Source organism: Ruditapes philippinarum, unplaced genomic scaffold (genome assembly GCF_026571515.1).
Source record: "Ruditapes philippinarum isolate M1 unplaced genomic scaffold, ASM2657151v2 ctg11190_1_1_1_1, whole genome shotgun sequence".
In the NCBI taxonomy this organism is placed as follows: Eukaryota; Metazoa; Mollusca; class Bivalvia; order Venerida; family Veneridae; genus Ruditapes; species Ruditapes philippinarum.
Genome location: NW_026863243.1, coordinates 592 through 12,430, shown reverse-complemented (window position 1 = coordinate 12,430; position 11,839 = coordinate 592). Strand labels below are relative to the sequence as shown.

The window sequence follows — 11,839 nt, the reverse complement described above, 5'->3', positions numbered from 1 at the left end:
GTAACTCTGACACGTTTTCAATGGTAAAGTCTCCAATATAATTATGATACAACTAAATATTTATTGACGCTTATTAAACATTGCATAGAAAAGTGATTATTTTGCTAGAAATATTCTAATTTTCATTAAAGTAATAAACAAATAAAAATAACATATTTTCTTACTTATAATATTATTTTCACATTAAAATATTTATATCTTATCTTATCGTCCATTTATCTTTATTTTATGTTATTTTTACTGTTTCTATGCTGGTTTAGGTGGCAAATTTAAAGGTATAAATGATGTTCTTGTTGAAATCGCTGTCCCGGATAAGGTGAGCAAAGGACAAACCGATGACAACATCATAGGCGACATTATAAAAACCAGTCTCGGGAAAGTTGCTTCTAGCAAAGCAAAAGTGGTCGCTTTTCTGATTTCGCGTTTTGCAAACTGGGACTTCAACAGTATCATGAAATGTATGGTGAACAGTTTCGTAGAATGGTTGGTGGGGTCGGAAACATCTTTAGGTTATTCAGTGATACTTTGCGTAGAAAAACAAGCTGATTTTGTGGAAACAGATGGATATTTTGGATCTCGTTTATGGACCAGAATGAAAGGCAAGTGAATTTGTATTTAAATTTCTAATTGTTTAGAAAGTGTGCAGTTTATTTCAGAATGACATCCTTTATAAGGTTTATTCGCCTGCACCAACACCTATTATGCAATGCAATGATAAATTTATTTATAATAAAAACATACTGAATTTAAAGTAAAAATTTGAAAAATTGAATGCTGCAATACAAATTGCAACTTATCAAATGACGATACTGATTCCCAAGAAACATTTTAACATGTCAACAGAAATGTTGTAATATTCTAGGTGTGACTATTTTCAATAATGGTGGTGTAGGTGTTCAGTACGCCAAGTTGAATTTATCAGAGCACAGTTCAACCAACAAATAGTTCCTGGGCAAGCTGTCGGGCAGTTTATCAGTACTTGTTGCCTTCACTTTCGAAGAAACTGATAACTTCTGAACCCAAAATCTCCAAGATAACATTTTATAGCAGCACACATCAAGATTCATGCTAATTTTCTTGAAAATGTTGAAAATGTATTTGAATGTATAATTTTGTGAAATAACGAAAAGGACGTAATTTACAAATTTTCATTGGCACTTACAACCCACGTAAATTTACAAAATGTTTTCGAAATATGCATAAATATGCCTTACTGCGTTAGTAACGCAGTAGAAATATAGTTGGAAATACTGAAAAATCAGTTATTAATCGCACATAACGTGTAAAATATTACTTGTATCTTGCATCATTTTACTTTTACTAAAATAGTAGTACATATTTCTCAAGTTTGATTTTATTAAAATATTTTGACTCATCTGGAGGCATGCATCTTTAAGACCACCTCATAGCTATTTTATTTTATTTTGTGTTACGAAATAATAAATTGGATTTTCTACGTTTTAATCACAGAGTTAAAGCGTGACCAACCAGATATCAAAATTGTAAAAGGACATTTGGACAAGGCTGTTGTAAGACACTTTTATTTATTCCTAAATCTTCATTAAAGGTAGATTTGAATGTAAGTTTTGCAAAAAGGTTTACAATTTAAAATGTCTGCATTAATTTTTGGTATATTTGTTAAGAAACCTTAGGAATAAACATTACACTTGTTTGAGTCACAGACATATGCAAATTGAAATGATGGTCTGCTCCTATTATGTATATTTTCAAGTAAGCTTTAGGGATATAATTGAAACTATAACTCTTTTGAAATGCTTTTTGAATATTTTTGCGTTAATATGTTCGTTCATTTTAAAATACTTTGAACAATGGTTACATTCCGTTAAAACACTTTTTCACCTCTGTCTTTTGATAGTTATTGCAACTTGCAATTATTTAATTTGTAATTGTATGTCATTATAATGACTTGGGGAATAAAGTTTAATTTCCGATAACTTGGCATCTTACACAGGCTGATGTTATAGTGAATACTGTTTCTCCGGATTTGAACCTTCGTTATGGTAGAGTATCTGCAGCACTCGTTAAAGCTGCTGGCCAGAGACTTCAGGATGAATGTAAAAAAGCGTTCCCTCAAGGAATAAGCCACGATGATATTGTTGCTACAGGTGGTTACGCACTGAATTGCAAGAACGTTTTTCACATCACTCTCCAGCGAGATATATCACTGGATGGTGTTTTAAATGTATGTTTGCATAATTTGTTTTTTTATTGGATTGTATCCGGAGCTGTGATCCTTTAGATATTTGACTCATAACTTGTAAATGGAAATTCGAAACTAAAACATACCATTATGTATCATTTTCATTTAATCTCACTGCAGTATCAACTTTCAATTTATATTTATGTATTAGCTATGCATTATTTGGCGCATTTGCATTACAAATGCAAGGCTGATATGAAAATATTATTATCCACAATATTATTTATATAAAACTCGACCATTATAGAGATATTCGGCCTTTATAAACAAAACGACTCGGCTATTACAAGATTCGAATCATTCTCATTGACTAACCAGATTGGCCATAATGAAACTGCTTCTATTCATTAGTCCTAAAGAAAAAAATAATCACCGCCTAAATTTGACCAATTTTAACGTCAGATGTTTCCAAGATATTTAAGTTGCAACATGGTTTCGAATAGCACTCCTCACTAAATTTCAAGTTCTTGTCGTCAATGTCTACAAGCAATATGTCTTTTAACTCTGATCCAAAACTACACAACATGGAAAAAGAAAACACATATATATGTCGCAACATTACATATATATCCCACCTCCAATAGCCATGCAGTTCAAAGAGTTGCAATTCATTCCTTTGAAACCGGAAATATACTGTGGTCCGAGACCCAAAACAACACATGTGGTCTCTCTGCAAAATGTACCTGCAAATATACGGGTTACAGAAACGCTGTCTCTGCTTTAGCAACATCCTATATATTCATGCAAAATATAACACATTTACACACAGGGGTTTCGCTTGTAGATCTTTTGCTATTGCTTAAAGTTTGTATCCCCTGTACAATTTCTTGTATTTACCGAGCATGCTGTTTAAAAGCAATGTTTACAAAAAATGACGGCCTTGCCATTTTTAATCAACAGAATATGATTTCTGGTCATGTTTTCAGAATTGCCATTAATCATTTTAGATGTCACAAAAACAAATTTCTTGCTTAAAATGCACTTTAAAGACAACTAAATCCAGAATCACTATATCCAAAAAAAATCCTCTTTGGCAATTCGAAGCTGTGGGTTCAAAACGTGCGGTGTGCTGCCTCTCCGGCAGCTGAAGAAATAAAAACAAAGCAAAAAAGCAACAAATAACATTGACCGGTGATGAGCGTATACTGAAGTATTTATCTGACGTTTTATCAATGCATATTCAGCATACATGTAATGCAGGGTCATACTGTGATATGATTTTTTTGACAATGCCGAAGGGAATTCGGTGGAGGGAAATTAAGATAAGAATGCAGATAAAAAAGATTATATAATAAATTAATAAAATTTTCAATAATTAAGAGAATAAAGTGGCATTGTTATTGGGTTTCAGACAATCATATTATTCTTCGGCCTCAGGCAAATATGACAATCTTCAGTCTATTAATTATGCCACTATGAAAACACAAAATAACAATTATTCTGTTGAAACTCGAATGTTTACTTTTCAGAGTATACGGAATGCTATGATGCTTTGTTTAAGAACGGCATTCGAATACAACTCTAAATCGATAGCATTTCCAGCAATGGGTACAGGTTCGCTTAGATATCCAATTAAAGAAGTGGCTTCTGAAATGGTAATGGCAATGGAAAGGTTTACACAGCAATACATTAAAGCAGTTCCAATAAAAGAAGTACTGATTGTGATACATCCGAAAGATACAGCTATATTTGAGGTGAATATAATAATACGAGTAAAGTATATTATAAAATGATAATTTGATTTGGTTCCGTCAAAGGTAATGGCAATTGATATTTTCAAAGGTACTGCACATTTTGCTATATTTTAAGTGCTCTTTTGATTGGTTACATTTACTTTGCCCTTTCATAGCTGAGATAACCGATAACTGCATTGCCTGAACTTTACCTTGATAAAACTTTTTTCTTCAGACCTTCCAGAGAGTGGTTGAAAAGCTAGGTAAATATATCTTGTTATTATAATGTATAATGTTGTCATGCGCATAAATGATAATACATTCATATAAGGTGACAGGCTGTCAAGTAATGCTTAAATTTCTGTATTTTACTTTTTTTCAATAAAATATTCTAGTCTTGCAAAAACCATTCTGATATTATCCTTTATTTTGGAATTCATTGGTAAATTCTTGTCAAAAAAGTCCGTTTATGTACATTGTATATCAAATTAAATAAAGAACTCATAAAAAATATGACAATAATAGTTCTGTTCGCCACTATCATAGATTCATAGTTTCATTCAAAAGCATTTTAAAATATTCAAATAAACTGTAACGATTACTCAATTTCTTTTACTTAATTACTGCTTCGTCTGTTTCATTATTTAAAAATGTTCATTAAGTAACTGTTTAATATTCGGCCGTACTACTATGTTGTTATTCATTAAAATTCCTAACTTTCTCTTATATCTACAGGAGAAATCCTGTGCTATTTGGTTCAAATGTGAATACTTCCCGAGTTCATCCTGTGTTTTGTCTTAATGTGTTTCAATATGAGTTATTTGATAAAAGGACAACGTAATTTTCTTATAAAAACACTTTCTGTTTGGCTTTTTTTGTTTAGGATACGCATAAAATATAATGTTGCATTTCGAAATAATTGGCCCATTATCCACTGAGGAAATAGTTTATGTCAGTTTCCTCCTGATTATGAATTAACCTCTTGCCTAGACTCTTGTAAAAATAAACTAAATAATCTTTGATCCTTGCCAAAATATATGAACAAACACTTTTTACACCTTTTCTGGTTTCTTGTTTGTTAAAATCAATCATTTTGTTCACAGTGGTAACGCCTACAGAAGTCAATATCATTTTTGAAATCACTGGAATGGAAAATAATGTGTGTCAATGCCAAGCATGGCTCCTGTCGGAAGGTAGACTCACTCCAGAAACACAGGCGGCTAAATTCACTCACGAGGGAGGTAGTGTGCAAGCAACTCCGGATAATGCGCCTTCTGTAACACGTCACAGTACAGGTACTTCTCACTCTCCCACCGATCGATTGCCGGATACCGGTGGATATTTTACCAGTGCCAGACCAGATAGTGCTCATTATACTACCAGCCGCTGGCCAGGTTTTGCACAATCCACCATCAAGCACAAGCCAAATATTGAAAATTTCAACGATTCAAAGCTTATCAAACAGCAAATTTCTGTCAATACTGATGAAGATGTTAAAGATCATACAGTTAAAAATACCGCAAGGGATCGCCCTAAGACTTTTAACATGCAAAATGTAAATGTACCTGCACGTCTGAATATTTCTTATGAATACGACAATAAAACGCTTGTGTGTAAGTTTGATACAAAGGCTGGCATAGAGGTTCATATTTATACAGGGAATATAATAAGCTTGCAGAACATCGAAGCTGTTGTATGTAGCGAAAATAAAGCAGGAAATGCGAAAGGTATTGTAGCTACGTTGTTGTTGAAAAATGGAGGAGAAGAATACCTGCAGGATAAGGCAACTAAGTTTAGTTATATCCCAGCATTTGGTGATATTGTCACAACTACTGGAGGAAGAAACAGCTATATGTGGATTATACATGCTATTATGCCGCGGAGAGAACCACAAGCAATATGTGCGATGTACAGAAAAATATTTGAAGAAGTTGCAGAAAGAAGATTTATATCTGTATCCTTGCCCTTATTAGGAACAGGTAAATGCTACTTATTTATATTGCTCGATGTCAAAATTACTTCTTTTATTGTGTATTCTTATTTAAATAGTTTGAACGAAAGAATTATTCAAACGCGTATAGTTATTTGTCGTGAAAAAGATAAACCAAACATGAAATAACAAAAGTAATGCAATAGTTCTATTGTAACACACGAATTACACGTGTCTTTTTTCGAAACTAATAAAAACAAAGATGCAGAGACTACGACAATGTTAGCATATACAATACTACAGGTACATGATTTTTTTTATGATACAGGTGTAGGCGATGTAGATCCAAGAACATGTACAGAAATGCTTTTGAATGAACTGATACAATTTTGCCAAAAACAAAGATGGCAAAAACTTTCGCTACATATAGTTTCCAATGACGAGCTAGTTTGTGATATTGTCAAAGATGTGTTTACTAAGACTATTGACGAGATGAATACCATAGAAAAGCCCACCAAACCCGAGGACGATTTTGTGTTAAACAACATAACGGACGAATCATCTGATGATGGGGAGATCTAACGTGAACCACGAGACCAGGTACAGTTTCAACTTCAGATATTCGTAAACACTTTCATTGCTTCATACGGTAGGTGATATGATCATCTCTTAAGAACGCTAACATTCCAATATAAAAGAATATTAACACTATCTGATTTGTAATGGACTAGTCTATTATAAGACATTATATAAAGCTGCATATTGTGAAACAGATTTACAGAATAAATATAAGCTGTAGCATGTTATTAACTAGAAATCTGATATGCATATTTTTTTTGAGTTTTGATCAATGTCCAAGATCATTTAAATTGTGGTATTCAAATTGAATTGCTATCCAGATGTGGCGTGTTTGTTAAAAGAGACCCTAAACTCATGTCTAGATGGCAATGATTTGTTAAAAATACTCAACATGTGATTCAAAAGTTGTTTCACAATATTCTATTTATGAATTAACATAACTCTTATTAGTGATTACATTCTATAATTGTATATGTAATTTCACATGATTACAGGCGTTGAAATATTTTTTAAAGATATCTTAGATAAAATCCAATCGCTATTTAGTAAGACTATCGTTTTATCAACAGCTTTATTGAAATTTTACTAACAATTTACTTAAAGAGCATGTAACGCAATCTTTTTTTATGGTTTTAAATAAAAAATATGATGCTCAAAGGAAGATTTATCAATATTGTAAGTTTGAAAAAGCATTATTTGTAAAGAATTTACCGAAATTACATTTCATGTAAATAAAGATAGGTAATTAGAAATCTATTTTCAATAAAGTCACATTTTCAGTACATATTTAGCATATTATTGGATGTTTGAAATTGTTTTAGAAGAAGAATTATATACATATATTATGTATTGTTACATCCTTAATTACAACATTCAGGAACTTTAAACATTATTTAAAATATTTGATGTAAGATACAAAAGAATAAACCAATATTCCATTAAAGCTTTTTATCCATCTATACCCTTGTTTTCAGGTTTGGTAATCCGGGCATAACTTCTTTTCAGAGCGTAGCTGAGGAGTTTGAAGAAAACAAATATTCAATATAGAAAGTATTGAAACGACATCTTTAAGGATAAAAAACAATGTTTATAATGTGACAGGTGCACACATCTTTAGCGCAAACTTCCATGATTCAAATTATCACAAGAAATATCTTAAGAAAAAGATATTCGACAGAAATGTCCTGGTTAACTTGTTTATAATGTTTAGATACATATTTATTTGACAGAATAAACAATGAGGTTATTTATATTGAGAAATGGAACACTGTGAGATGTATGTGTTCCTTAATGAATATGTCTTGTTTCGATAAGTGAACTCAGTTTCTAACATCAACACCTACGCAGTCGGTAGGCAATTATATTTATAAATACTCTATTAATATGCAAAAATAGATATAAATTATGAAAATTATATCAATTGAACATATCAATGATCATATAATTTATTGGTCATTTATTTGAGGGAGCCTGACAATCGCAACTACTCGGCCCTTTCCGTCAGTCTTCGGATAAGGACCTCGAACACAATAGTATGAATACAAAGAACGGATGCGGTATTTCGGTCTAACCTACGCTAAGAAACTAAACTTGTAAACAAAAAGTAAGTTAATGCTTGGAGTTGTTGACAAGTTTATTTCCAATATATGTAGTAAAGTCCACCTAAACTAAGTAAATTCATATTTCGGATTTGTTTAAAATTGAACATCAGTGGGCATACTTAAATTACAAATTGTTGTCAGGCATGTTTTTAAGCATAAGAGTACCGGGACACACATTAGATGTCAAGTATATACATTCGTTTTACATTATCTGTTTCTGTTTACATCTGAAACCACGTGGTAGAACTATTTTCAATCAGTATTGTTTTCGAGGTTTTTATAGATAATAGCCGAGGCAGTTCCGAATGGGAGCCTGATAGGTATTTTTTCTATATTTTCATGCGCACGCGCGTGAATGTTATTGTTGGTTTTGTTATTTTGGACAAAATTTATAACTTCTTGTAAAATAAACAGAAGTTATAACGTAAAAAAGAAAACTGTTCAATAGAAAACAGAACTTCAATATCACAGGAATCAAACTAGAAAGGTAAAGAACTATCATGTATATTTCATTTTAGAACTTTCCTTGTCATTTTACTTCCTTTTGGCAAGAACTATCCTTTACACTTTATTTTAGAAATATCCTGAAAATTTTGTTTACTATCCGTTACATTTTATCTTAGAATAGACGGAGATTCTCAGATTTTAGTTTGTAATTTTAAAATGACCAATGAAATTCTCATTATATTCAGTTCTTATCTGTAATTTTGGAAGAAAGTCAAACTGATTTTAGATGGCTTCTAACATAAAGAAAGAAAGAAATAAAGAAAGAAAATGAAAATTAAATACCAAAATATTTGTTTTATATGCAAGATTTAGACATTTCTCTACATTATATCCTCTTAATATATATTTATATTTTATAAAGATTAGAGAGTGATTCCCTTTCATTGAGTTTAAACTATGAAAGTAATGAGCATATATTTTCCTTGATCATTTTGAAACTTTTATTATACGTACCCCGCATAACCAAAGTTCTAATTGGGGTACACTGGTTTGAGGTTGTCCATCAGTTTGACAGCCTGTATATGCTTTTTCCAAGTCCGCTCTACCAGTTTAAATAAAACATGTCATGAAGACTACTTGCTCATATCGTAATGAACTTGACATTGACTTATAAATGGCCATAATGGTCAAGGATAATTCTTAATATGTTGTTGAAATTGGTTATAATTAGCCAAAGCTTTGCGATTGATTTTTCATACAGTGTTTTTTTTTAAAGAATTCATTGTATTAATTTATTATCATTTAATCAATGGAGGATTAGATTTGTTTTTCACAATAACGTTGGTGAGGATCTATAGCTGTTAAATTTTCATTATGGTTGTAAACATTTATCTTAGTATATTACCAATAAGTGAATATTATATTCCTTTTTATCAGTATCTATTGTTTCTTTTTTAACTATAAGTAATTGTGAACATTTATATTAGTTAATTATCAGATTTAAATGTGTTTTATCTCTGTTATACTATGAGGATGTATATAAGTATTATTCAAGAGTTATATTAGTTTTTCACCATTACACTGGTGATGATTAAAATTTGTTTTATCTTTGTTTTACAAAGATGAGGATCTATAGTTGTTTAATTAAGATTTTTCTCTAAAAATACTTGTTACTAGATTGGCGAATGTCGGCATACGACTGGGCACGAGATATGACCAAATCAATTTTGAAATCGACAATACAAGCAGACAAGCAAACAAACAAAATCTCTGACATTCATGAAGGGATAAACCTATAATTATTGACGTAAATCTTGGTTTTGGGGCAATTCCTGTTGCTCGTTATAAATGTGAATGTGAAGATTTCTGTTTCTGTTATCATCATTTAATTGGTGAAGATTCAGATTTGTTATACTGAACAACTTTTACAGAGAAACACCTTTTGTAAGACAATGGTTTTGGTTGTTGATGAGAGATGTTACTCTTCATGTGTCACCGTTTCTTTTCATGGCTTACTTCAGGAAAAATTGGTAGTGTATAATGTTGTGTTATTGAGGTTGTATTGCATCTTTATCATATTGTTATTGGTTTTTATTATTTTTATTTTCATTATGATTTTTAAAATATTTATATGCGTAAATCACCAAATAATAAACCAGAATATTATTTTTTTTCTCTCTTGATTTGTTAGGATCTATTTTTTGTTATATTGTGAAAATTTATATTTATTTAGATAATGAACATTAAATTGGTGGATATTCATATTTGTTCTTTATTATATGGCGATGTTCTTTTATTTGTTTAATTTCGATTATGATTATTAATATCTTTGTAGTCAACGCCATCTTATTGGCTGAATTAAACTATCGTTCTAATTGTCAAATGATTTCACTTTATGCCATTAGTACATTATGTTAGCTACTAACTATTGAAAATTAGATTTTGAAGTTATCATGTAAACATATGTTATAGAAATTTAGGTGAAGTATCTTCCAAACCATAAAAACCTTTTGGTAAACATTGTTCTAATCCATATTGTTGTTGTTTTGTGCTTTCTGTTTTGTATTTGGTTTTGGTATGTGTAAACATTAATAAGAAATACGGGAAGATCTCTCCAGAACAACAGAGATAAAAAGTGAAAATTTAAGACACGGTTCATGTAAGATAATGGAAAATGCAACATCTTTTACGCCTTCCACAGCACTAGCTCACGCAGTATTTAATCTTTAACAGAGTAAAGTTAAAGAAAAAATAATTCTGAAGAACCAGAAAAATATAATTACACTGAAATGAAGTAGGGTACAACTTTTTTTCAGCTGCCATACATTTGACACTTGCTGTTATGAGTATAAAAAAACAAAAGTTAACAGTATAATCAATTCACCAAAGTTGAAATAAGCATTTCTTTGGGAAATCATAGTATTTTGCACGTTAAACAAAACAACCTATATTATTTCAAATATTAATATTGTGCTTGCATATTGTTTCTTAAATATATCAATAAAACTATTTTCAGACAATCTGTGATATTTTATGTGATAAGTTATAATTTGTGATGTATTTATATTGTTCATTTCTACTTTTGTGAAATAGTTCCTGAACTGCTCATTTCAAACCTTATTTAAATGGAAAATAAAATTTATATACTCTGTCGGTTTTATAATTTTGTGTGTGTTTCTTCTCCTGGTCATATTTTACAATATGTTTATGACTTTATTTTACGAATCCTGGCTTTGGTCAGCAGCAGGCCCACAACTGAATTTAAAATACCTCGTTTTACTAATTTCATTTTCTGCCATTCTAAGCCTCATTTATTACGATTTTTAAATGTGAATCAAATCAATCAATCAAATGTAAACAGATTTGTACGAAGACATGGCGGCTTTTTGATGGTGTTTAATTGAGAATCATAACTTGGATGTAAACGGGACTCGATCTAGTTTTAATATGTGTTTACATGCTTGATCAAGTCCGAGTTATTGTGAAGAGACCAGGTATTAAATAAGTTTGAAGATAATTTCCAAAATGCTAATTGGCATTAATAGAACATTCTTGTGATTTGAGTTGGACGATATGCAAAGAAGGAAAATACTGTGAGTTTCGGTACTTTTTTAATCGAATAATGCCCTTACTTTTAAAGAAAAGTAATAAAGGTATTGAATTATCACAAGCACCATGGATAATTCAGGTATTTATCATTTAACTTTCTTTTAATTTCTTTTAAAGTCTATTGAAGGGTGACGAGGCCTTGACGCAATTCAGAGCTAGATAATCTCTTCAGTGACTGCAGTCTGTTTTTGATTCTCTTTCTTACATATTTAATATTTATCATATTTCGGAAAGAAATTACGAACACTGTTATTTTTATGTAGCATTTTTTTTCGTAAAG

At 30.9% G+C, this 11,839-nt stretch overlaps 1 protein-coding gene and 1 long non-coding RNA gene across 2 annotated transcripts; both read left to right on the top strand.

Annotated features, from left to right (window-relative positions):
• The first annotated feature begins 1,068 nt into the window (after positions 1-1,068).
• On the top strand, positions 1,069-3,892 carry LOC132721568 (uncharacterized). The gene is made up of 3 exons (XR_009624481.1): positions 1,069-1,529; positions 1,973-2,203; positions 3,691-3,892. It is a non-coding gene; the product is annotated as an uncharacterized LOC132721568 (long non-coding RNA).
• A 1,109-nt stretch (positions 3,893-5,001) lies between these two features.
• Positions 5,002-11,089, top strand: LOC132721570 (uncharacterized). The gene is made up of 3 exons (XM_060705890.1): positions 5,002-5,873; positions 6,153-6,424; positions 7,378-11,089. The coding sequence occupies exons 1-2, from the start codon at positions 5,042-5,044 to the stop codon at positions 6,404-6,406; spliced, it is 1,086 nt and encodes a 361-aa protein (XP_060561873.1). The 5' UTR covers positions 5,002-5,041; the 3' UTR covers positions 6,407-6,424; positions 7,378-11,089.
• The last annotated feature ends 750 nt before the right edge of the window (positions 11,090-11,839 follow it).